We start from the raw sequence: 27526 nt of genomic DNA on the forward strand, positions 1-27526 counted from the left end.
TTACATGTTTTGTCTTCAAAATCGAAATCAGCCTTGTCGCGCAGATCCAGAGCCAGGTCTATGGAGACGTGGTTCCCCTTGGGTCAGCCTGGCGATAGACTCGGCCAGGTGAAATGGGTCCGTTTCTGACACAGGTTTCCTCACCCATGCGCCTTTTGGAGCTGCTTTAATGGGATATTTATGACAAAAGGTCTCTTACGCATCCTTTCTCATTTTTCTTGCAGAGGATATTCAACTCCTTTGTGTACACAGAGAAAATATCAAACGGAGAAAGTGAAGTTCAACAGGTGAGTCCGAAAGCCCTTTCCCACCTCCTGCTGCCCACTGGCAGCATTACGAAGGCAGAGGCAACTTAGAAATTACGATTTATCTGGATTTATTGTGGCCACCTCCCTAGTGTCCAGCACATCAGATAACCCACCTCCATTTATATTCTATTCCGTTTATTGTTATACGGGCTGATTACGCATTTGAGAGTTTTGCGTTGCCATGAAAAGGCTCTCCATCTACGTTGTGTGGGCTCATCCCTTAGGAACAAGAGCAGAGCTGGAGCCCTCGTGGAATATCTCACGTTAATTGACTAATTTTCATGTTCAAAGTGTTTCTCTTAAAATTGTTTTAATTCAAGGCAGAAACACTAATATAGTTTATGAATGTGGAAATGGTGTCAATTGCTTTGTGTAAATATGGGACAGCTACAGCCTTATGCATAACAGTTGTGGTTGAGGTTTTTTGTCATTTTGTGTGGGTTTTTCTTACAGGAACGCATTTGACCATTTAACTCTTCAATTTCACATTGAGATGATGTATCTCAACACATGGGCTGTTTGCCTTTTAATGCATGCATACATTTGGGAAATTAATTTTGGGTCAGCTTTAAAACAGATGAAATAGATCTCGTTTTCTTCTTGAAGGAATTAAGGTACCGATTCTGTATGCTCACAACTGCTCCTTCGTGCTAAATGTGATGAGTCTTGGTAGGAGAGGCAGCCGCTGCCCTGGGTGGGCAGCCTGGGCGCCCAACCAAAGAACCAGTTTGTGCTTCCAGTTTAAGCATGGACTCAGTTGCACAACCTTCAGTGAGTAACCTGACCTTCCTAGACCCCTATCAAACCAGTAAAAGCAACAGTGCCTCAGAAGAGCTTTTCCCAGGGAAAAGGGAATTGCTCTCCAGCCGCGCAGGTAGCCTGATTTGCACAGGAGTTGCTGTTGCTGGTTTCCAAGAGCGTATCGGTACATTCCATGCTCGTGTGCATTAAAACTGGTCATGTAATATAAACAAATGAACACTCACAAATTGTGTTTACTGTAAATAGTAAAATTCCCAGTTGTTTGGGTTTTTCCCCAAGGAAAAAGTCAAAGCAGAGCTGGATCAAATGGGGTTTTGAGTCCCTGTACACTGTATTTAAACTTTGGGAGAGTTTGCATTGGAGAGCAGGGCTCAGCTCCTCTTCTCTTTCAGAAGACCTGTGATGGCTTTTGATGGGATTCTGGTCAATGTAGGAACTAAAATAATTTGCAGGAAATGGGAATAGTTCAGGAAAAGTTCCAACACCACCAGATTTCTATTAAACAAAACCCAAGTCTTTCGTGTAGAAGTCTTGTCCTGTACTGGCATTAAATTGAAGTGTGTAACTATATTAACAGATAACTGATAAACATTAGAGCATGTGATTAATGAACTCATATTTAAATTAGATTGACATAACACAAACTTTAAAATTATTCTCCTGTGAGTGCTGTCATAACAATGGCAAGGTTTATGTTTAGAAAAAAACCAACAAAGTTCACCTTTGGTACTGCTTGTGTCTGTATTAGATGTTTGTTTGGTGAGGTAGGGATGGGGGTGGGAAACAACAGAAGAAACCAGAGCAAGGTGTTAATCTCGGTAAATTACACTAATTCTGGTATTAACGATTGCTTGACCCTGCAGATAATAGTGTCTTAACCCTAGTAATAGTTGTTATGCTTTGCAGAAGGTTTTTCCCAGCTCTAGTTAGTTAGGAGAGAACTCATGCAAGTTTTTCCTGAGGCTTGATCATTTTGTGGGAGTCTGACCTACACATTCAACTTGGCTGTAGAAACACGTTTCTGATTTTCAATCACCACAGTTGAGATGGCTTCAAACTGGAAGAGGGTAGATTTAGAATAGATCTTAGGAAGAAATTTTTCACTATGAGGGTGGTGAGACACTGGGACAAATTGCCCAGAGAAGCTGTGGCTGCCCCATCCCTGGAGGTGTTCAAGGCCAGGTTGGATGGGGCTGGGAGCAACCTGGGCTGGGGGGAGGTGTCCCTGCCCACGGCAGGGGGTTGGAAATGATGATCTTCAAGGTCCCTTCCAACCCAAACCATTCTATGATTCTGTGAGATCATCACCTGTAATACAAGAGTAAAAAAAAATAGGGAGGGGGGGAGGGGAGGCACTAAAAAGCCAGGGGGACATTCCCTCCTCCAGTTTTGATTCCACTGCCTGTCTTTGTTATGCCGCCTTTCCCATTTGCTTCTCAAACGAGTTGTGCAGAAGACTTTACATACCCCTAATATTTATCCTTATTTCCTCCTGGGTGTGTTCAGCTTCTGCTTTTTTTTTTTTTCCCCTATTTTTTTTCTTTTGTTGTTAAGCAGTCACCAGTATGAATGACATCGTGACGTGGGGGACAGCAGATGTGCTGTTCATGTTGTGTTAGAACCCTTCAATTGCTTTTTAAATGTCCTCTCTTCCAAGAAGCCCCCCCAAATGATTTTTTTCTTTTTTGACAACCTCTAATTGGACAACACATAATTAAGAAGAGGTTGTACAGAACTGAGTATAACGACATCCTGTTCTCTTGATGTAAGTAGTGCCTTTTTTCCCCTGGAGGTCCAGATACATATGGCTGTGTACTTGAGTAGTTCAAATTAGTAACAATGATACAAAATGTACAATTCTGATGTGTGTTGCTGTTGGAATCACAGAATCACAGAATGGTTTGGGTTGGAAGGGACCTTGAAGACCATCCAGTGCCACCCCCCTGCCCCGGGCAGGGCCACCTCCCCCCAGCCCAGGTTGCTCCCAGCCCCGTCCAACCCGGCCTTGAACACCTCCAGGGATGGGGCAGCCACAGCTTCTCGGGGCAACCTGCCCCAGGGGCTCACCGCCCGCACAGGGAAAAATTTCTTCCTCATATCTCATCTAAATCTCCCCTCTTTCAGTTTCAGGCATACATTTTTATTTTTTGTTGATGTGTCGGTGAAATATTGTAAGAAATAAAAAAAAGAAATTGGATGCCCAAGTTGCAATCCCATAGAAGAAATTTGCTGCTTGGAAAGGCATCACGCTGTTGGTAATTGCTAGAGGGTTGGTTCATGTGATGCCCCAGTTTGGATGTGCACGAACGGCGATGGTGCGGCGGTGCAGACGGGAGACACGTGCTGGAGCTCACTGTCCACCCTCGGGAGGCTTCCGCGTCCCTCTGAGCAGGCACAGGTGGGTGCTTGTGTGCAAAGGGACCACAAAAGGGGAATTGTTGCCCGAGTTTAAAAGTTTAAATCTGAAACCATCGCAAAATCTTAAAAGATGGGTTCGCTGGCTTCGCCGTCGCGCTACGGTAACATTTTTCTCGAGTGTTTCTGGGTGGTCTGCGCACGCCGCGAGGCCATGTGGGCTCCATTATACGTATCAGATGGCTTTTGAAAGCTAAAAGTGTGTTGGGGAAACCAAGAAACTGGATTAAAACTTCTTTGAAGTCTCAGCTATCGATTCTCCACTTAGGAAAAGACGCTGCTTGTTTCCCAGCTGCAGATGTACGTATTCACCCTAAGAAGATATAAATAACTGTCTAAACACTGTAGGTAGTGAGATGAATTCGGAGCTGTCAGAGGAGAAAAACGAGGCCCCGGTGAAGCATAATTACTGTGGTTAAAAGCTCAACAGTGAAGTGGATAGAAGAATAATTGAGCACTTCTGTTTCATTAATAACCAGGTCTTTTAGCCCTAATGAATCGCAAGCAATATAACCGGAGTTTTATGAGTAAGAGTAGTACATCGAACGGGATCGTCTTGAGCAAATGCAAACAAATGTAAGCAAATTAAATCCCCTGTCGCTCATTCCTGGTTTTGTCATTCATTAACGTTTTCTTAGCAACTGATACCCGAAGGCAATTAATTACGGTTTTATGTCAGCTGGGATTTTTTTGCTGGCAGACCACTGAATTGTTGTGGGGGATGGGTTTTTTTGTTTTGTTTTTTTTTAATAACAAACTGGGTAAATAATGACTTTCAGTTTGTTGTGAAAGTGAAAAACTACAGCTGTTGGCCTTCAGGCCTGACTCTTTAGTACGCTTGGCGTTCTTCATGCCTCACAAGAAGCGGTTTACCTTTTGACGTTAAACTGCTTACGCTTTTAAGGTCTACAGTTATAGAATTATTATTGTACGTAACGTTTTGCTTTGAACCGGTTATCAAAAATTGGATGGCGATTGCCAAAAATAACTTGGATTCCTTACCTGTGAGTTATCTCAGTATCAAGAGAACTTGCATACAATATGAAAATTTAGTGGTGTGAACTAGTGATATAAATAAAGTGGGAAATAATTAGTTTTATTTGGGGGGAAATCTGGATTAGCTGTTTTCAAGGCAGTCGGCGTGTGTTCAGCGTCCTCCAGCCATCTGGTTTCTGCGGTCCAGAGAATATGAAACTGGGCTCCGAGGAGGAGAGAGGACGGCGACACAGTCTTGAGCAGGAGCGTGTTTAGCAGCTTCGTGCAGAAAAGCCGTGCTGCATTGAACTCTGGCAGAGAAATTGGAGCACAGCAGCATCGACACCTCTGCAGAGAGAAATTCGGAATCATTTCTTCTATTTCTGTCTCTCTGTCCATCCGTCCTGGGGAAAGAAGTGGTAGCAAATAAAGTAATGAAATAAACTAGTTGAGAGGGTCGGTTGTAAATGTGCATATGTCAGCTGAAAATCACCTTGCTGGAATATTCCTGGGAATACTCGCTCCCCTTTGGAGGCTGGAAAGGACAGGGGCAGAGGGAGGAATTTAATTTAGAGTAAGTGAATGCACAAGTAGTGAGATGTGCTTTTGTCATTAGTTTTTTCCCTGTTTAATGTATCCTTCTATCCATGTAACTCCGGTGTTTAGAGCTGGAACGCTGTCATTCCTCTTCCTTCTAGCTCATTCCAAGTATAATTATCATCCATAAAAATAACAATAATAAGCGAGAGAATCAGCTTTGTACGAATATGCTAGGAGCTGCTAAAAAAACGAAGGTAGTTGGGAGGTTCGGGTGCAGAATTGGGAGGCAAAACACTGGGTTTTACATGTATGCAATTTTGTTTCTAAAAGTAATTTTTTTTTTTTTTTTTTTAGAAATATTATATATATTAAAAAAAAAAAAATCCCCCAAAGCCAAAATCTTAAATGATTTGCAATTGGGTAAATTGTGTCTGCCACAAAAATGTCCTGGACTAATGCAAAATATTCTTCTTGTGATACAGTATATTTTTAATTCAGAAATGCTTATATTTCAAAGTTATAAAAGCTAGGACTTGATGATCTTAAGGGTTTTTTCCAACCTAAATGACTCTACGATTCTAAATCAAATGATTAAAAAAAATCAGAAATCAAATGATGTTACCTAATCTAAATCTGCTGGAGAACTTTTTATCCAAAATTGCGAATTTTTTTTCCCATGTCTGACTACACGCTGAAAGATCCACTGTTCAGTTTTGCTTTGCGTTGCTCTTATGCTCCTGATGCACAAAAATTATTTCATACATTGATTTTGCTGTCATACTTGGGCAAGTTCAGTGAAGTGTGCGTTATTCATTGGAATTAGAATAATTAGGAATTTTGCACGAGTGGAGTACAGCTGCTGAGAACTTCTCACCCTGGCAGGACTCTCAGTATTGAGATACTTTTAAACATACAGCACCGTATGAGTGGAGGGTATGTGTTCATTTGCTTGTGAAGGGTTCTTCTCTGATGACTATTATAGAAGTAGCGCTTGTAGACAACATCAGCTTTAGTTCTGAAAATACAGTAAAGGATGGAAGTTGTGACCTCTAACCTGAAGGGGACGCAGGCGCTCACTAAATTAGGGAGAGCTCTCTAAAGATCAAATAGCTGGTTTGCAAACTCTGGTGACTTTGTGGCACATGGAGAGCAATAGACTAAGGCGAATAAAAATCCCAGCTGGTATTACTACTGTGGGGTTCTTTCCTTGGATCCGTATGCTGTTGGGCTGCTGTCATCTTCTGGGTTTCTGGAGGACTTCCGCACAGCCCGTGTGAAACTTGTTAGGTAAGGCACCGCTTTTTGTAAGTCTTACTTTCCAAGCCAGACCTCTCTTGGTTTGGGTTTTGGCTTTTGCTTCTTCAGTTACCAACTGCCAGGTGGTGGGATTGCGTTCAGAGCCTTACCCGTTCTTCTTCCTTGTTTCTCTTTGCCAATCAATTTGTGTTCTGTTAGTTGTGGGGGTTTTGATAAGCTGTGGGACAGGACGCAGGTCTCTCTACTGTGTTTTGTTCCTTACGGGTTCCTTGCTAAGGCCCAGCATCACGTCAGACACCAGCTACGCACAAGATGTTCTCTGTATCTTCAGGGAGTGTATTTGTTATAAAAATAATTAATGATACATGATTTTAAGGAGCTCCTTTGCATTTGTGTTAATAAAAGGACTCCTCATCACCTGATTTAGTTATTTATTTTTTACCAAAACGGGATATCTTTCTAAAAGTAAGCTATGCCTCAGCCTGGAAGGACAGGCTCACTGCATTCATGCTTCTGCTGGTGGAGGACACGGGCCATCAAAAGCCCGCCTGGCTTTACAGCGCCGGTACCTGTGAGACAGATGAATGCATTTGCTCCCTCTGTCCCCAAACTAGAAGAAAGCGTCTCCCCCATGGTGGGAGGAAGGATGCTTTTGGCTGCCGTCCCGCTGCCTCGCCGTGTCAGGCGTCAGCGGTCAGTCCCTATGGCTGATAGCTGTGACAGTCCCACCAGTCCAGCACCAGCCTCCTGCAAAACCACCGCAGCAGCCTTGGAGGAACCAAATGTTGTTCTCCTGAGCAATGTCCTTAGCAGAAACAGGGTCCTGATATGTCTGCCCTGGGAGCTCTGCCCCGGAGCTCTGCCCACTCAGGTTTTGTAGAAGCAGTAAGAGGAAGCGCTGCAGTTGCCATAATCGCTCTCCTCTTGGCCAGCGAGGTGCAGGGTGGTAAGATCTGTGTGCTGTGCTTTAGGTTGGGTTGGTTTTTTTGTTTGGTTGGTTTTGGACTGGGCGAAGAGCTTCTGAACTCCTTTTGAGAGGAAACGTATCAGCGTGCTGAAAAATAGAGATTTTGCTGTTGAGCGTCACATCTCCCCGGCTATGAAAAGTGATACGCTCACACGCTGTTGGATTTTATGTTGATTAATTGTGAGCCTCATGATAAAAGGCAGTGCATGCTGTGGTTAATGTATTTCCAGAATGACTTTCAGGAACTGTCACTCTTTCTCTAGTTTTTGCTGGGCACTGTGTTGGACATCTTCCTTGGGGCAAGTCTTGGGAAGCCTTGCCAAAGTTACTGGCCGGTGGAAACCCTCAAATGAGTGCTGGTCTCTTTGAAGAAATGCACATTGGAAAGTAATTTCCTGCATCCTGATTGAATGCTCAAGAGTATATTTTTGGCCTCATTCAGAGGAGTAGAAATGGTTTGAATCTGTTAGAAGCAGAGGTGTAGGAAGAAGCTAATGGCGATTCTACGATCAGTCTGGTGACCTCTGCGCTCTTCTGCGTTCGTACAGAAGCGGTGCTTTCTTCAAGACTCAAGCAGGTTAGGAATAAATATGTTAAAAACTTTCTAGAATAGGAATCTGCAGGCGCACAGTAGCGTTAAGGTGTGACACAGCGGAAGGATTGCCTGGTGGATGTTGGAGAAGAGGTACCTTTGTTCCAGGTTCTTCTGGTTCACAGAGGGGCTTTAAAAATAAAAATACTAACTCAACTCTTCAATGCGTAAGCAATACTTTTTGAGGAGCCTGGTAACGTTGCATCCCTGGCTGTGAGTCCGTTACGGCATCCGTGCCTGTCAACTTCACTGATACATATTTTATATACAGTCTTGAAAACATTAAAAATACCTTGGCTTTCAAGATACAGCCAGAAATAAAACCGAACCTTGGAGCTCTGCTTTCCCTCGGCGTTCCCTGAAAGGGGAAGACTTCAGAGCTGCGGAGCTTTGAGGGAAACGAAGCTTTAAAAAAAAAAAAAAAAATGCTCGAGGGATCTATGCAAATGAGGAAAACGTCTCTGGGAAAATTAGAGAAACTCACTGATGTTGTGATGAAAGGTTGTCAGTGGGGCTGGTGACAATTGAAGTGCATTACCCATGGGTGCCGCCGTAATAGAAACAGGTGGTACCGTCCAACCTGTCTGCAAACTGAAAGGCTTTGGCTGCATGCCAGCTGCCAAAAAAATAAATAAAAAAAAAAAAAAAGAGCTAACGGCTGCATTGTTTGCAGCGAGCGCTCGTTTCTTATTATTCGGTTCCTTAAAATTAAGGAGAAAATGCAGCAATCTGAAAAAAAAAAAAAAAAAAAAAAAGGCAAGAGGAATGCTAAGTAAGGCTCCCCCTACACGCTTTGCTTTTAAAATGAGGCGAAGAGCACTTTGAGAATTGACCCGAGGATAAGAGCGTTTTGTGTCAATCTCGAGGTATCCGGATTTATTTTAGTCTCCATTAAAATGGGTGAATTTGAGCATTTCTGTGGGAGCAGGAGATGTCTGTCACACTTGGTACCTACCCGAGGGGATACCCGAGCGCGGGATGGCAGCTCCCAGCCCCTTTTATGTGCCCGAGTCGGCATACGGTTTTCCATTTTGCCTTAAAAATGGTTTAAACAATTATATTAGGATGACTTTATAGTTCAAAGCTCCGTCCTTTCATTAGTTGCAATCTCTTTCTTTCTGTGCCTTTGAGGTTTTGTAACGGGTGTGGTGTGGCTCTCGCGTCCATCAGTGCGCAACGGCTGTTCAGCTCTGGGCAGGCGAAAAAAAGTGGAGTATCTGTTGGGAAAAAAACAGCGATCTTCTGGTTAAAGATTTTAGGGTTTTATTTCGAAAAATGCGAGGCTGATTTCAGCCCGCAGCTTTGGTTCTGACAGGCTCCAGCAACCGCCTGCATCACTTTGCAAACCGAATAATGTTTCGGAGCTAACGATGCGAGTGTGCACGCATGCGTGGGCGCGCAAGGCATCGATGAGGAGCTGGGAAGTATGTATTATTTTTTGCCGTTGTTTTAATCACTGAGAGCTGGAATGTCTGCTCGCTGTGGTGGATTTTTATGCTCCAGTGAAGCCCAGCCATGGAAGAAAAATTAAGTTAGTTTTGTTAGACAACTTCTGCGTTATACTTTTCAGTTTGATGAATTAGAACCCTTTGTTTTTAGTAATTTTTCAGCTGATTGATGTGTTACCCTTAGGTTCTTAACGTCATTTATTTATTTTAATAAATTTTCAATGGAAAATTGCTTTTGGATCATCTTGGCATTGGTGACTTTTGGGGGTTAGCTCTTTTTAAAGTGGTTTTGATTGTCGGGAGTGTTCTCTTGCTATCAGAGGGCAGAATTTTTAGGGTTCTTCAGATTAGACAAGCTCAGTTCTTCCAACCGTGCCTCTGTCCGTGGGCAGGGAACAGATAGATGCCTCTGGAGCTCTGGGAGGCTTCAGGTCCCTTGTTGCTGACACGCACTTGACTCTCTGCCCCATCTGAAGTGGTGGATGCCATTTAATAAAAGTAATGCAATGACTTTGAGCCCTTCAAAGGGGTTTTGACAGGAGATACAGTTTAGGTACTAAGCGTTTGCTTTTTATCAGCTTCTGAGGTACGGGCTCTTCCGAAAAACAGGTTTGTCAGATCTTCAGACTCCACGCAGCAGGGTAAAATTCAAAGGCTGTGGGGTGCTTTTATCATTCAACCTGGAAGGTGAAAACTCATCAACACCGAAACCTCATCTTGTACAGCATTCATTTATCAAAGCGAAGCGGTGATTCCAAACGAGAGTGCTTTTGCTCTGTTGCTCCGTGTTAGTTTTGTTACCTCTAACGATGGTCGTGTGGTCCTTTTTTTCAGTGAACTTAAGCTCTCTCCCCTTTTTGTGATTTCAGGTAGGGGAACCAAGAAAGAAGTGTGTAGATTCAAGTATCTGCTTTACGTAGTGCTTAATTAAGCACAGGTATTTTATTTGCCCAAACCGAGAGAGGAACTTTGCAACCATGAAACTTAAATACTTTGACTTAGGAAATTTGGCTTGTGTATGTTTGAGACCCTCCAGAAGAATACACTTCTCAAGGACACTTTTGAGGCATAGAGTCAGACAAAAAGAAAGTTTACCAGGAAATAGAAAAGGAACTACCCAGCAGCTTATTATCTAACAACTGGGAGCAATTTAATTGTGTTGGATGCCTAACACGGAGGAGACCATTAGTAGTCCTCTGGTGCCTTGGCAATAAATCATTCTACGAAACTAATTAGGTATAATTCTGCAAGTCATTTGAGCAAGGTCCTATTAGAACCTGTGCTCCTAGGAGACCTGTCGTTGAGCTGCAGCATTTGCTGGGAACAATGGAGGCAAAGGCGCTGCTCTTATCCGTGTGGGCCTCGTTATTCGCATAACAAAGTAAATCATGATGAAATGTCCTGTTAATAATAGTTAGGGAAGACATTTGTCAGTCCAGGGGATCTGGAACAACCAACTGTGTTTTTCAGCGCATAAATGTAGCGACACCGTTAAATCGCCCCCGGAGAGTTTGGAGTGTACAGGGAGCAGGAGGGATGAGTGTTATGAATTAACAGGCGATTCAGCTCTGAAAAAAGTTTGCAGAAATGGAAAATGCGGTATTTCCGAGTATCCGACGCTGCAGTATATTGCCTAGAAATTATTCTCTTTCACTTAGGATGCGTCTGGCGGATGATGAAGTGTAATGGTTGGTGCGGAAAGGATACTGAATGTGCCAGAGAAAATTTTGTGCGTGCCTGATCCACTTAATTAATTTCTCACTTTGAATGAAAGACCAGGAGCAAAAGTTTCAGTAAATGTTTCTTGTAAAACCTGATGCTTCCTAGTAACTGTGTTTACTGTCACGTTTGCTCAAGTGACAGCCGCAATTTTTCCCTTCCACCTTTCCTCTGCGAAGTCGTTAGCCAGGCTCGTTGTGAAGTGCCTAATGAACTAGACACAAGCGAGCTCTTATCCGGCGGCACAGGAGCTTCAGTTGGCCCGTGGTGTGTCCCGGCAGGCTCTGCCCCTGTGAACGCTCTGTGCCTTCGGGCCGCCGTGCCTCTGCCCTGCCCGGAGGGAGCAGGGGGCTCTGCCTGCGGAAGGCACGGCCGCGGCCATGCCTTCGAATGGCACACCAGCAAGCCCCAACGCAGAGCTCAGAGGTATTTGTTTGCAAAAGTTTGTTGACACTTCTTTTTTTTTTTTTTTTTTTAATTTTATTTTTAAGAACCATTTAAAGAGAAGGGCTAAAGTGCCCGATTTGCTATTTCTAAAGCTAGGCACTCTCATTTTTTTTTTTAAAGGGCTGAGAACTGCTGGGGATGGATGACAGTCTTGTTTTCACTTTCTGAAAGGAGAGAAATACGGTCGTCTGCTCTTACAAGTAATAGTCTAACCTCTAAACTTTGTCCTGATTTATTAGTGGCCGCCTTCACCAGAGGCATCTCTGACAGCAAAAAGCTTGTGGGAGAATTTCACTGGTGCGAGACAGCTGTCATTATTTTTGTTCTATTATAATACAGTGTCAATTACAGATTTTTTGTTTTATTGTTATTCGAAGTGTGTAGCTAAGCTGTTGTAGCTTGTGACTAGCCACAGTGAGCTGCTAGATCGATTTAGAAAATCGCTTAGACGATGCTCAGCTAAGAGCCCGTGGTGCCCCCCAGGAAAGCAGCAGGAGATACAAAGAGAAAAGCAAGAACTGGGATGGCTTATTTTGCCCAAATTGCAATGAGGAGAACTACGTGAAAGGAGTTGTGAAATGCTTCTGCGCAGTTCCACCTGACTGAGGCGGCTGCTGCTGAACAGAGAAATACACGTGGCAGTTTTTGGGGTTGCCTGGATCCTGAGCGTGTTCCCTTCGGTAGATTCAGTGCACCGGCAGATGCAGTGTTGGCTGTTTGCTCCACAACCAGTAAGAGATTTCTCTGTAGGTGAGGTCTTCTGTCATACAATTATTTGGGCTTTCCTTAAGCATCCATTTCTAGAGGTTCTGTAAATGGACTTGTGGCCTGCGTGTTTCAGGCTCCAGCGCGCCCTTGTCAGGCCTTGCAAGAGCATCGTACTGGAGAGCTTCGGTGGTACGCCAGTAGCGTACGCAGAGTCACGTCCAGGTGTCGCATCTTAATTCATTACGGGAAATTTGATAGAATGGAGAATTCGCTGTTCATTCATGCAAAACTTGATGTTCAAGTACCCACTGCTAGATGGTAAATGTAATTTATCTTTTTGTATAGACTTCTTTCCGTGGCCAGTGTTGTTAATTACTTGACTTCACGGTGCTTCAGCCACCGAAATAGAAGTACAGCGAGCAAAGCAGACAACAGTTATCTTAAACACATGCAGTTTTTACTTTCCATTCGAGTTTGTTAGTAAGGAACACGGTAATACAGAGAAACTGGCCTAATTTTCATCTTTCATCTTTTTTTCTTTCTTTTTCTTTCAGTTGGCAAAAAAAATTCGTGAGAAGTTTAACCGTTACTTGGATGTTGTGAATCGCAACAAGCAAGTAGTGGAAGCATCGTATACTGCTCATCTCACGTCGCCCTTGACTGCGATCCAAGACTGCTGTACAATCCCGCCATCTATGATGGAGTAAGTACTAATTTTGCAATTACTTATGCTGTCATTTAGTACGTGAAGAAAAAAGGTGAAAGTTTTTTTCTTTGCAAAATAACCTGTACTTTCTGCCACTTGATAACTGTGAAAAAGGGGGGAAGACAGCACTCCAAAGGTGCTCCTTATCTTGTCATCGTATTCGTTTACATTTCTACTACACACATCTTTAATGAGGAGCTCTAAACAAGGATGTGGACTCAGCTCTGCTGGACTGTAAAATTAAACAAAACAGAAAAAAAGTTTGTGCAACCCTTAATTGCATTGAACGGTCATCTATACAAAATGAGCCTGTCTATGTCCAAGACAGCATTTTCTCATTGAGACACTGCTTGCCTTGAATAACTCTTCTGAAGCTGGTCATGGGACTTGGGTTTTTTTTTCCCCTTTGAAGTGCAGGAACCAAAATCACGAGTTGGTCAGTACATCACATGCTAAAAATACTGCGTTGCAGTTTGATCAAGTTGCCGTGCTGCTGTTTGATACGCAGAGAGATTTACAGAAATTGAGTACATTGCTTGGAAACTGAATTTGTTCATTTTTCATTTGTTTGGGTTTTAAATACAGGAGTTTTGAATGGTCTAAATACAGCCTCGTTGCCTTTAATCATGTTGTATTGCGCTGTGTATTTGCAGAAACTTCTTTGAGTTTCCTAAGTGTACGAAAGTGTGATAAAAGGTCTGATTTTTCCAATAACAGCGTAATAATTTCTTTTAAACAATCAACAGGTTAAACACTTCCATATGTGCTAGAGAAGAACAAGAGTAACTGTCTCTCAGCTTTTTGTACAATGCAAACCTTTATTACAGAGTATATTTTCATTGTTTATATCTCAGTCTGATTTAAAAACATTTTAGAGAGAGGAAGGCAATGTGGATGATAAATATTAAAAACATTTTCTGCAATCTAACTGTAATACAGCTCTTCATGACAGCGTTCATCTTTTCTGAAGTATGGAATTAACTTGTGTTTCTATAAAGATTTAAAATACGCTCTGCATTCAAATATATGGCATGAATCTGCGTCCGGAGAGAAGAGCCGCTTGCTTCTTTTGTGTTTATTTTGATTGGCACGAAATTAAGAAATCTCGATAGGGGTAAACCTCAGGTGGCTCCAAAGAAAGGGGTACCTCGCTGATGGGTTGCACGTAGATTTAGTGGTCTCAGTGCAGTTCCTGCTGGACAAGGTGCCTACGTACAACGCGGGCACATCTGGTGCCAAATAGCCACTGTTGGCAGTGTTAGTGTAAAGGTCAAGAACTAGTTGAGGATGAAAACCTTTCTGCCCTCTGATCTCTCTGTGCAGGAACCACCAGCCAGCAGGAACACCTTCCAAGCAAGGGGTGAAGAGACGGAGGAATGAGGAGATTTAGCACCCCTTTCTCAGTATAACGTAATTTTTTTATTTTTTTTTTTTTTTTTAAATGAAAAAAGAGATCTGCTCTTAGTCTGGAAACTTCCACGAATTTTGTCCTCCGAATTACTTAGCTTGCAAGTCCTTTAGAAATTTCTTGACCTGTGGTGGACATGAATAAGGGTCCTTCACAGTAAGTGGCTTAAAAAACAAACCGGAGGTCACAACTGGCAAGGCAGAGAGGTGAATATTCTATTTGCAGAGCTCCTCATTCAGGCTGTACGGTGTGATTCTCGTGATTTAGTTACGTGGCTTGATAATATTAAATCTGCTGAAGTGGTTAGCAGACCAGTCGATCAGTCTGCAGGACCTTCCAGACAGCCCTTCGGCAAGACACGGTCGAGTATTTATGGTTGAAGAACGGTGGCTTGTCAGACCGCTGGGAATGTACCCACGGGTGTCTTTAGGAAATTGTCTGCAAGTCATACAAAGAGAGAACGTAAAAACATGTTTTTCTGTGAAACTCAACTTCAAAGTTGTTATTGGTGCTATGCTCTGTTAATTGCCCAATTGTCTAAATGCTTCTGCCATCATGTCAGTTGTTTCTTCCCCTTCTGCCCCGCCTGTCTGCTGCTCTCCTTCATGGAGGGCCACGAAGATGATCCGAGGGCTGGAGCACCTCTCCTATGAGGAGCGGCTGAAAGAGTTGGGGTTGTTCAGCCTGGAGAAGAGAAGGCTCCGGAGAGACCTTATTGTGGCCTTGCAGTATCTGAAGGGGCTCCAGGAGAGCTGGGGGGGGGGGCTTTTTACAAGGGCATGGAGTGACAGGATGAGGGGGAATGGCTTCAAACTGGAAGGGAGATTTTCATTAGATATTAGGAAGAAATGTTTCCCTGTGCGGGCGGTGAGCCCCTGGCGCAGTGTGCCCCGAGAAGCTGTGGCTGCCCCATCCCTGGAGGTGTTCAAGGCCGGGTTGGACGGGGCTGGGAGCAACCTGGGCTGGGGGGAGGTGGCCCTGCCCAGGGCAGGGGGGGGCACTGGATGATCTCCAAGGTCCCTTCCAACCTAAACAATTCTATGATTTTATACTCTCTATGATTCTTTTCTTCTCTGTGGCCTCACCCTTCAGGGAGATTCCCCATTTTGGTTAAAAATGTTGGGGGGGGGGGGGGGGATCTAATGTAGACATGCAAGGTGGTGTTATTAGGTCTTACATTTGATGCGAGCCTGCTAAAGGGGGCAGCAAAATGGTTCACAGGGGCAGTAGGTGGTTATTCCTGATGTGCCAGGAGGGCACCTCGTGCCATTCCCCTGCTCAGCTTCCACAGCTGCCTCAAAACCTGTCCTTGTCTCTCTACCTCTCTAGGAAAGAGATTCATTTTTAATAGAAATGCCAAAATGAGATAACTTTCTTTATAAGCAGAAGCTTTCCATAAAAACTAAAAGGTTACTTGCTTGTTAGAATCCCCATTTCTCTTCCTTGGTTACTTCTAGGCCTGGTTATTTGCTGTTTGCAGGAGATACTTTGCTTTAGATTGTACCTGGGAAATGTGTGTGTCCTTAGGGCTGTGGTTTTTCTTTCGGGAGGGTTATGAAATATTTGTGTTCCAACGGCTTAACTCTGTGTATTCTTTTTCTTGGTGTAGGGAGGTGTTTCCGCGCGCGGCCTCTGTACTTGCGTAAACATTTGGTGCAAGAACAGCGTCAGAAGCCCATTCTCTTCAGGGTATATTTTTAAGGTAGATTTGAAGGCTTGTCCCATAATATTTAAGGTTGTTTATCACACGGCGTTCAGCCTCTAAACGCCCGATGACATTTCTAGATGAGGGCACTTCACGTCGTCAGGCGATTCCTCCGTCAGCCTTTTACACCACTGCCTAACTTAGTGACGTTGCTTTAGGGATGCAACAAGTTTGGGTTTGTTTTGGAAAAATTACGTGGGAAGGTATTTGCGCTATGTGTGTAAAGTAAGGGTGATGAACTATTGTGTAGGGAGAGGATTTGTTTTGAGGGGTTTTTAATGGCTTGGTATCTTTATTTAGTTTATATTTGTTGTTAGCATTAACAAAATTAGCCACGTGTGGCCTTGTATTTCCTTGTATTTATCTTGAAAATCTGAGCATTGGCTTAGAAGAGAGTTTACTGTGTTGCTTGAGATAAACTCGGAATACCACACCTGGTGACTATAAATAATTGATATTGAATAGGACTAACAAAGCATAAACTGGCATAGAAAATGAACTCTGCATTTAAATTAAGTCATGAGATAGGACAAGGAAAACAATATTTATTACCGTTATGTGGTGTTGGCTTTTACAGCGAAGGGCCCAAATGAGTAAGTTTCCACACGACTGTGATTCCAGTCCGCGGTGACTAGTTCTGAATTCACATCAACAGCCTGGCTGTGCTTTCGGTAGGTTTATGCAATGGAACTACCTCGTTTTGGAATGTGGTGAGAATAAATAAATTAGAATATGCAAAATCAGCTTGATGAGGCAGTGCAGCTGGTGGCTATTGAGTGGTTTTGGCAAAGGACTTTTCCAAGGGGCTTTCTTAATTCAACAAGCATTTAATCATATGCTTATGCTCATCTGGTTTACCAAAGTGTTTAAACATGTGCTCGTGTAAATGGACATTAATCATACGCTTAAGTATATATGCCAGTACTTATAAGTAGAGGCGGACTGCTAAATTGGAGCAACAGAGGAGGGGCTATACGGTTTTCTTTAGTTTTTGCTGTTCCTTGCTTCAGATAGAGCTGTTTGCATCTTCAGTTCTTACTTAATCAAGCCTTGGGAATGGAGAAAACTATGACAGCAATAGAGGGGGAGTCAACAGTTGAGAAGAGCCAGCAGAGAGCATAGCTTTCGGACAAGCTCAGAAGTGGATGGTACGAAGTCTGGTATCTGTGCTACCATCCGGGTGATATTTGTGTCTGTGGGGTCAGAGCCGGGAGCCTGGAGCCTTCCTCCTTTTCCCAGAGCTCTGTGCCGCATCGAGGAAGCGCCCAAAGCAGTTGAGAAGAGGCAGCCCATGGCATCGCTCCAACCAGACGGACAGAGTTACTATTAAAGTGCTCTGGGCTCTCAGCAAAATGGATGAGTAAACTGATGGGAGATAAGGAAAATGGATGTCAAGTGACATGCATCTTCTAATCCTCGAAGAAAGCCCTCCTGGAAAAATAAGACTTTGTGTTTCCTCACTAGTAAAGGCTGCTGGAGGAGCCATGAGAAACAGATTTCATGCTGTCTCCAGGCATTCCCTATCAGGATTGAACTGGGTGGTTATTTACCAGACAGTGTTTTAAATAAAGCGTTTTCCTTCTTAAGAGCATAAATACCTTTGTGTACAAGACAGTGTCTCCTGTTTGTCATGCCTGACGTGCTTCGTTCCTGAGAAAGCCCTTGGTAGGTCGTTAGGAAGTCTTGAAACTGAAGCGGCCTCGTGTGTGCGGGATGCAGATGGGGCTATAGCAGAGTGGCAGCAAGAGGGTAAGGGAAAGAATAAACAGTGTTGATTTATCAGAAGTACTGAGCACACGAAGCTTCCCTGTGTGTCCAGTGGGAAGTTACGGGATACGTGTCGGTTGTGCAAAGTCCCCTAAATAGGGACTTAAGAAATGAGTTTTGGGAAACGGGTTTGGAAGCGTTAGTTTTGCATGGGGTTGTAACTTGTCTGACTTGTGAACGACAACTGAAATAGCTGTCTTCGTAAAGATAGTGTTGGACTGGCTGACAACGTGTAGGTCAGATAGGTGGTTTATATTGAATATTTGCAGATGAAAGAAAATCGAAGTCTTTCCACACAAAAAGAAAGAGTAAGTCTGATAATGAATGTGTGTAATAGCTGAGTATTCAAAGTGCCTTTTTCAGGACCAGCTGTGATTGATGCTAGCTGGCTCTTGTAGGAGACTTTGAGAAGTAGCTTTATATAGTTCCACTCTTGCCGGGTAAGTTAAAGTTACACTCGCACGGTAAGTACAGGTGAAGATGCAGTTGCAAGTATGTTTACAGAATTGGTTCCGTAGAGCACACTCCAGTGGTTTTCTTGACATAGCAAAGCCCTGCATATCTGCAGTAAGATTACCTCCCAAAAAAAAGGGGGCTGTAACTTCTTATTCAGATGCGTTTGTGAGGAAACACACAGCTGCCTGCGCAGCTTTTCCATTAAAAAAACCCCAGAGACGATGTTTTTAAAGGGAGACAAAAAAAATCTTCCCTAACCCGATCTCCATCCCCCTCCTCTCCTGCCCTCTTTTAAGACCCATCACGCTCCGCTGTGCTACAGCGTTTCATGTGCTCATGGGTCTGTGAGAGAAGGTAGGAAACGGTTTCCCTGTTGCCCGCGACTGGGACCTGAGCGGGGAGAGAAGGGCAGAGGCGCAGTGCCGGGACGCTGCCCCGCATGGTGCCCTGCTGCTGCGAGGGCTGGCGGGGCCGACTGTGGTCCCCCAATAACCCTGCGCCCACAGACAGCACATGAGTATACACGTGCTGGTGGGGACATCCCCCGTTGTCTTTGCTCCTACCCTGGAGGACTGAAATGAATTTCACTGCTGGTTTCTATGGAAAGTTGTCACAGGTCTCCAAAAAACATACGTTTAGAGGCGCATTGCCATTCATTAGTCCTCTTGCTTCTGCTGCTCACATATCGTAGAATCACAGAAGGGTTTATGTTGGAAGGGACCTTGAAGACCACCCAGTGCCACCCCCCTGCCCCGGGCAGGGCCACCCCCCCCCAGCCCAGGTTGCTCCCAGCCCCGTCCAACCCGGCCTTGAACACCTCCAGGGATGGGGCAGCCACAGCTTCTCAGGGCACCCTGCGCCAGGGGCTCACCGCCCGCACAGGGAAAAACTTCTTCCTAAAATCTATCCTAATACCTATATAACACTTATCTATATATGTTTCAAGGCGGCTGGAAATTATTTTTGTTCTTTATTTAACTATGTTGATAAGAGCTTAGGGACCGCGTTTATCTAAATTTGTGAAAGGAGATGGAATGGAGAAATATTTGTTGGTAAAACATACTACTTGGCAGTGTTCCGTTACAAACATTAATAGAGCTGTTTGAATAAGTGAGTTTACAAACCTATTTTTGAAAATCATTTACTCCCTGACTGTGATACCGCCTTCAGAAGTGGTCTGGTTTTTCTTTTTCCTTTTTTAAACAGGTGGTTAAATATTTGCTAATGCAGTTCAATTTTATCGCAGCTCTTTCTGTGTTTATCTTTCCTCTCCGGAGCAGTTGAGTGGGAGATAACGGGAATCCCATTCAGTTCCTTCAGTTGCCGCAATATCTGAAGAGCTGCACTTCCAAAGGAGAAGTGGGTGGGCCACACTAAATGAAATTTAAGATGTATTTGCTGTTCTTGCAGAGTATCGGCCTGCAGTAACGCATGTGGGTTTCTTAGAAAACGTGGGGAGCGAGCCTAGCGCTAGTCTTGGCGTGACCTTGACGTGTCCATCAACTCTAGCAGGTACTTAGGAAATTGCTCTCTCGGACTGTTGCTTTTACTTTGTAAGCGTGGCTGAGTGTTTCTCATGGAAAGGTGGGGGTTGGAATAGTTTGTGTTAGCGAGGTGCAGCCCTCCTTCCAATAATACACTTCCTTTACATCTGAGAGCAAGTGTACTTGGACCGTTTCAAGCAGTGGTTGAAATAATTGGAACAACTTGTGTGCCTTGCCAGAAGAAACCGGTTAACTGAATGAATCATCGGTAGCTTTTTTAGGGGGCTTGAATTTCTGCGTAAAGCCCTGCTTTCCAGCATCCTGTTTAGATGCAGTGGGAACCATATATTTAAGTATTTATTTAAGTATGTAAAGCGTGAGCGAAAATCTTGCCTTCCGATCAAGAAAACACGCCTGGTTGTGAATTTTCAAAGAACCTGCTGGATTTTCAGTGCGCTTTTGTAATTTCATTTGCATACTAAAATCGACTTTAAATTTGCATGGACAGAAAGAGAGGGAGAGAAATGAGTCTTAAACAATGAGAAGCGCTCAGAAGCTGCTCAAGCGCCGTTTTTCGATGCAGCTCCCTCATTTTTCCCTAAACTGAAACTGTACAAAAGAGGCTGATTTACACTGTAAATTCAGGCCGAACAAAATCCAATTGGAGCTCACTTGAGCGCTGTTTTGATGTAAGATTCAAAGCTTCTGCAAATTTATTTTATCTCCTCCGCTTGCTGATCTCCTGCTTGTAAATCCTGTTGAAGGAGAATAAAAATGAGTGCAGCCTGATGGGAATTTAATGTCTGAAGTTCAAAGCAGTTTGCACATCAGAGCAAACGTCAATCAAGCGAACATCTTGCAAGCTAGGCAGGGAGCGCGGTCCTCCGTGGGGAGGAGATCAAAGTGGGAGTCGCGGCTGTGTTTGCTCCCTCGGGACGCAGTTTCGATGGGCTGTTCATTAAAGTGAATCCAGAAGGAAGGGCTTTTTAGAGAGAGGCAGGCAAAAAGGGGGATGGGGTGAGGGGGCCTTGCCTTCAAACGGAATTTCGGCCAATGTCTTTTCCTCTCGTTGAAGTCGGCGCAAAAACTAATTACGTCCGAATACAGGTTTTGCTGTGGTTTTCCGGAGGCCTTCCTAAGTGTTGGCTGTGGGGTTACCACCTAGAACGTTTTGGGCCAGAGGAGACGTTGGTTCGCCATCGCTCTTCTCGTAGGCTCGCTGCTGGCAAAAGTGGGAGGCAGTCCTAAAAATGAAGCCGCCTTTGTGCAGAGGAAGGGCGGTGATCGATGCTCGTCTGCAAATCTGAAAAAAAGGTTTTGGGTTTTTAACTTCTTCCAAAGCAAGGGGTGGGAAGGTTTGTACGCTTGGAAACTTGTGTGGAAAGCGTGGAAAGGTATAAATACGTCGTAGGAGAGGTAAAATGAGTGATTACAGTCAAGACTGCAAGCGTTTGCTGTAAATGCCCCGTGGCGGGGTTGAGGCTTTAGTTTTAACGGTCGCTTTAGCGGTGAAGATTGCCAAAGAGGTTAATAGTGTATTCTTGATTGAAACGACGTAGAGGCACCCAAAAGAGGCATGTGGAAAATTCTCCCGTGTCGTTAAAATTATTGCAAATATTGCAATGTAAATTTGCCGCAGTACTGCCTTTGTCCGATTTCTGGTCTTGGTTTTCTGAGGATGTACATTTGCGATGGGAGCTGGTCCCTTCTCAGGGTCCTTGTATCGTGGAACCAGTCACGCTTTACAAACGCCCTCCATTGCAAGGTGCAAAAAGTCAGTTTTAAGGCAAACTGCACCGGAAAGGAGATCTGAGGAAGATACCCCACATAGCGCAGGCTGGAGCAGTCCTTGCTGCAGGACGAGAGGTCTGTCTGAGGGCAGGAGCGCCCGTGACCGGGCGGGTGAGGGTGATAACTTTATTTTTGCCTTCCTAGAAAGCACGCAGAATTCATCTGCTTGAAACCCCGTGTTAATACCTATTGTTACTGAGAAACCTGAAATTGTTTGGCAGCTTTGTGTATCCTGAGAAGTGATGTAGCAATGCACCCAACATTTTGAATCGAGATACGTACAACTTCGCCGCCGGGTAATTTAAAGCAAGTAGTAGTGCGAGAGTTGCGTGTCGGGATGCACATGTCACTTTGAGTGAGTGTGAGCGGTGACTTTTGGCCTAAAACAAAATCGAGAGGAAGATTCCAGATGATTTTGTATGAAACCCCGTCATTTACTGCCCGTGTTCTGAGACATGAATAATGTTAGTTGCTAACAAGGTATCCTGTTGCCATCACTAATAGGTTTTGATGGGAGCAGTGGGACAATTAGCTAACATCCTGAAAAGTCGTTATCTTTCCCTAAGAGTTCGTTCTTTAGTATTCATCGGAAATATTTCTTTAGCACGGAGATGTTTAATTTGCGCTCTCTAGCTTTTCTCCATCTGGTTTTGCCCAAAGATAAACATGCTTTTTGTGAAACCCATCCTTCATCTATCAGTCTTAATCTTGAGATTCGTTAGCCGACAGAAAAATCAGCAACACTTTTGCTTGCTTGGTAGAAGCTGTAATTTTTTGAATTGGTTACATTTTAATGGGGATAGGAAGAGCCACAGCCGTGATCTGAGAATGACGTTCCTGTGAAATGTCAAGTCTTTTCCTCCATGGAGAGGACTTTGGGGAGTTTTCAGAGAGCAGGTTGCCAATAATTTCAACAAGCAGCTCCCGGCAGAGTAGATGAGCCCATGCAGAGCTATGCCGTCACGGTTTGGCTGCTTTCGGTGTCTGACAGCATCCCTGCATGATCTTCCAGCCTGATGGGTGTGGGGTCCCATCAGGAGAACAGGAGACCTTTCTGTCTGTCGGTCCTCCGTTTGTCTCTCTCTTCCTGACCCTGAAGAGCGAGGATAATGCATAAGATCATCAAAACCTTTTTGCTCCTATCTGAGTCTCGAATCAAAACACCAGCGCCGGTGGAGTGCCGTTGATTATGCTGTTTTGGATAAAATGCAAAAGCCCCAAACATCTGCATCCAATAAGGGACCCCCAGTACTTTTTGTAGAGCAAGGAATTTAGCTGCCTGTTCTTGTTCCCGCCGTATACGGCATTTTTCACTTCGCTCATCGCTGAGCGGTTTTGATGTGTTGAGCAGCTGCCACAATTAAAGATGTTTCTCCAGTGACGAGCAAGTTCATAATTGCCTGTGTTAGGTGGGGCCGGAGGAGGGCAAGCAGAGTTAAACGTCTCCGTTTATGTACGGTAACCCGACTATGTCAAAAGACTGAGGTATGTAAAGTATTTGTAAAGAGATAGAGAGAATTTGTGCACGGGCTGCTCTGGGACTCCCTGATCCAAAAACTTGCACTCTCCGTGTACGCACTCTCCATGTACATTTGCATCTGTTTGGTGGAAGGTTCGCAATTTAAAAATCTATTTCCCCCCAGTATTTAGATATGTGTAGAAAAAAATATTGACCCAAATTAATAGATCTATGTTTAAACTGCATTTATTCTACACAAATTTAAAGTGTATGGAGGGCAGTGAATTATTTCCAAATATACATGACTCCCTTTTTGTTTTTTCCTTAAGTCTGTGTTTAAGAAGGGATCGAAAAGCGTTGGTGCCTCAGTAACTCTTAACTGTTCACTGGTAGTCTCATTCATCTCCTTCAAGAATAACGACGTTGGTTTAAGATGCGCGTAGTGATTATGGATAGAGATTCAACTAATTTTAAAGCATGCCAGTTTAAGGAGACATTGTTTTCATTGGTATTTCTACGTGGCAGTGAAGGTATTAAAATTAAGCAGTTAGTAATCAATAATGATCAGGTTTTGCTTATTGAAAAACTCAGTTTGATTAGAGCTTCACCAAGTAGGGCCGGTAGTCTGATGAGCTCTAGCTATGTAAAATGAGACTTCTTGTGACTCTACAAGAAATCATAAAGTTTAGTCTGGTGTCAAGACCAAAGAAATCAGTGTCTGAGGTTTTGTTACGCCTTTGCATAAAAGGCTATTTTACTTATTTGTAATTCGGAAAATCATTAAGGGGTTTGATAGTAAGTTCTCGGGAAATGACTTCTATACTTGAAGGGCAAATTTCTAAACTTGCGAGAAGGCTGTGCTGTACTCTTCGCTCATAACAGAAGTTAAACCTCTGCTTTAAGCAAGAAAAAAAAAAAAATCAGCCAAACCTTAAATACGGTTATTCTGGCACAAATCGTGGACAAAAGGCAAACTCGTGGCCTGTGTGTGCAACAGCAGCGCTGCTCGCAGCGAGCTCCTGCGCTCCTCCTGGGAGCGTTTGTCTGCTTTTGTAATGCTAAAATTTCTGAAAGCGGATCCAGTCACGTACAGAGGTGGTGATCTTAAGCCTACTAACAAATATTTTTCTTTTTCTTACTTTTTGCTTCTAACTCATAAAAGGTTTTCCTACGTCCCACGTGTGAGGAGCCCCTGGAGGCTCCCGGCAAACCCCGCGCCTGCCGGACTTGGGGCTGCAGCTACCTCCCTGCGGAATGAAATGATTTTGAATTGGGCTGAAAGAAAATATATTGGATTAGGAGAGGTTTAGTTTGCTTAAAAAGACTTGCTTCCTGTGGTCATAACTTGAAATTTTCTTGTGGTAACCAATTCCATCTGTCTGCGGTTTTTGGTTCTGCTAATTGTTGTTTTAAGGGGATGCCTTAGAAGTGCATTTTTTTTATTGTGTTTGTGTCTGTGACCCCCCGCCCTTACAGCAAGCACCCTGGAAGGACAGAACCAGAAAATCAGTGTCTTTCCATTCTTACTGGGCACCGTATTTGTTGAAGTGGCTACAACTTACTGGATTTCAATTTCTTAATTAAAATCTTCAACCAGAAGAACGGTGATTTTTTTATCGTGCCACTTTTGCTTGCAACATTTTGGGCCTCCGCTATGTGATAGCGTATATATGTGGGGGTGTTGGTGTGCGTACGTATATGTGTGTGTATGAAACAATGTGACATCAATTTGAGCAATTAAGTGCAGTTGACAATAAGCAACTATATAAAGAACCTTAAGCCCAAATATAATGTGTGTTGAGCTAAATGGAAAGCATTAGGAAGGCACTGGGGGAGTGGTGTACAGATGTAAGCCGGTAATTGATGGCCCATTAATATTAATAAGTTGATCAGTATACTTTGAGGCAGCTGTTTTTTGTGTAATTTGCTGATTTAGTCTTGACAGTCTTGAGCAAAACCCTACTCTGCCCAGTTGCTCTCCAAGACTTGTTTCCTATCAGCTTTCACGCCGGAAAGGCTCGTTAAGGCTCTTCGTCCACAACGGGATGTTACGCAGCCCTCGCTTGCAGTTTGTTGTAATTTCTTAGGAATAGGTTGATGGTTGAAAAATTCTTTGTTGGGAAGTAAATACCTTTTTGAAGTACTAGAGTAACCACACCGTAAGTCAAATGTCATCAAAATGTCTAAGGTCACAAAAATGTTAAGAAATAAAATTGGCCCACGTAAATGATACAAAGCTGCGTTTAAGTCCTTGAAAGCTTCAGAAGTATTTCCAGTTATTTATAACCCTTTAAAACCCTTTTTATTTAAATTTTGTGAATGCATCGGTTTAATTATAGTTTCTTGTCATTAGAACTATGCACTAGAATATTTTCTGCGTTAAGCGTTACGAACGTATTTGAATTATTTAACCTAACCAAAATGTTACAAAACTAGAAACCGTCAAGCTCCTTCCGCTATTTGGAATGCAAATCCTCAAGTGTGGGTACAGAAAACGGGTTTACAATTGCTCTAGTACATCTTTTTCATAAAGACGTGAAGAGGAGATCCATCCTGTTCATGAAAGACACGTGGAATATTTTTTTTTTAAAGTGAAAGGTGAAATAATAGTACGGATGAAACTCTCTGGCAAGAAAAAGTTTGGTTCGACACCAGGAGGAAGCAGGTCCTGATGGCAAGCCTGGATGCTCCGCACGTTTCCCAAGCTGCAACCTCTCCTGTGCAAATCTAAATGAAAGAGCACACTTTCTTATGATCCTGTCTTTCAAGGAATATTGTGGAGGAAAATGCAACGTATCATTGTAGAGAGCAGGTGCAATCCAGCCGTGATGAGCTTATCCCCCCTACTTTTGGATTTCACAATTTTTCTTGGACCCTTAAAATATGTGTAATGTTGGAGTTTCCAAAAGAATTCTTTTTCCTTGAAATTTCAAAAAGATGCGTTTCTATTGTGAATGCTGTGTAGGTTTAATAGATGGCGTTAGATTGCTAATCCTGTTGTTGTCATTTCAGATTTGATGGAAATTTTAACACCAACGTCTCTCGAACTATTAGCTGTGATAGACTGTCTACCACTGTCAATAGCAGAGCCTTCAATCCTGGACGTGACTTAAATTCTGGTAAGTAGTATAGTTTTCTGTATTTTCCTTCTGTTTTTTTTCCATTAGACTTTAACATTTCCTTGGCATAGAGAATTAACATTGATTGCCATAGCAACAAGCTTTTATTTCTCCTTGAAACTGTCACAGTGCTCTTAATTTGACATTTCGTGATTGAAAGATGATACCTAAAGCAATGGCCTTAGTCTAAGTACTTTATAAAAATGTCATGAAGATTTTATTCCAGCCTACCATGGATAATTTTGTTGTGGTTTATGCACTTTTTATTTCTTCTTTTTTTTTTTTTCCGAGGCACTTTCCTTCCTAGGCCTGTCTGCTTTGGCATCAGTAGTGGCAGCTGCTGAAGGGGCCGCGCAGAGAAGTTTCTCTGATCTTCTTAGCTGAGCTCAGCTAATGTGAGGCTGTGTTTGCAGCGATATGCAAAAGCTACGAAATATAAGGACATCCTAAAATATTTCTGTTCTTTGTCTTGTCAGGGCATTTCCATCTGACAGTCGATGCGTTTGCCTGACACACTTAAAGAGCTAGAAATAGGCTCAGAACCAAAATACGTATGACTTATCCCTTAAAAATTCAGCTTTTGGTCCTCCAGTGGAGCAAGGCTTTCTTTTTTTTACATGCTGGTCAACTTGAAATAATATGGAGATTTCAGCTTTTTTAGTCAGTTTTGTCCAGATGTTCCTTTTTGCCTTTCAACTTTTTATGACGCCTTTGGGCTCTGAATTAGAAAACACTATAGATTTTGGTTGTGAATTTCATTTAACTTAAGTTTTGGGGTTTGGGTTTTTTTGACAAGTGATGCAGACTTGAGAGAATGTAGGGTTTTAATTTTAATTCTCAAGTGTCTTTTGGAATAAAATACTGATTTATTTTTTCAACTTGCCTGATGAAGTGGCAGACCCGCCATTCTCCCTTCACCGTGCACCGAACATTTGCGTATCTTTCAACAAATAAGGTGAAAGAACCCCAAATCTCTGTCTAGCCTCTGTTACTGTGTCCCTTCTTACAGTTTTGCATTGTTTCTGCTTAATTGCTGTCTTAATGAAATCTGAAAAGAAAAAGTAAAAGCCAAAAGCTAAAGGAACAGTCCCCATAGGTTCCTTTCCATCCCATCCGCTGTATAGCGCATCTTGAATGCAGGTGCTGGCCAGACAAGCGAATTTCCTCACGTGCGTCTCATCACCATAATTTGTGTGGTATTTTCCATCCTAAAGATCGGCAGTCTTTGTTCACTTACTACGATTCGCTGGGCTTTGTTTTACTCATGAGCTACCTCTTTATTAAAAAATCCAAACAGATAACTTACTGAAGTGTTTAAAATCACGTGCAAGTCTTGCTTAATCAGAATACTTTTTGACAGCGAGTTTTCTGTCACTGTTACAAACGCAAAGCGTTAAATGAATCACTTAATGTTTTTTATTTAAGTAGAAAAAAAACATTATTTTTTTTCTACTGCAGGAGATGCACGTGGAAAAAAAATATTAAAGAAATAC

General features: G+C 43.2%; 1 protein-coding gene across 1 annotated transcript in view; it reads left to right on the forward strand.

The window, feature by feature from the left end:
• CACHD1 (cache domain containing 1) overlaps positions 1–27526 on the forward strand; it is a gene marked incomplete at its 5' end in the record, with an annotated part of 115526 nt that overhangs the window by 41212 nt on the left and 46788 nt on the right. Inside the window, 3 exons of the mRNA XM_082483332.1 lie at positions 225–287; positions 12693–12841; positions 25927–26033. Coding sequence (XP_082339458.1) covers positions 225–287; positions 12693–12841; positions 25927–26033 — 319 coding nt within the window. The remainder of the gene's footprint in view (positions 1–224; positions 288–12692; positions 12842–25926; positions 26034–27526) is intronic.

Source organism: Vanellus vanellus, assembly GCF_965231255.1.
Source record: "Vanellus vanellus genome assembly, chromosome: 5".
Taxonomy (NCBI): Eukaryota; Metazoa; Chordata; class Aves; order Charadriiformes; family Charadriidae; genus Vanellus; species Vanellus vanellus.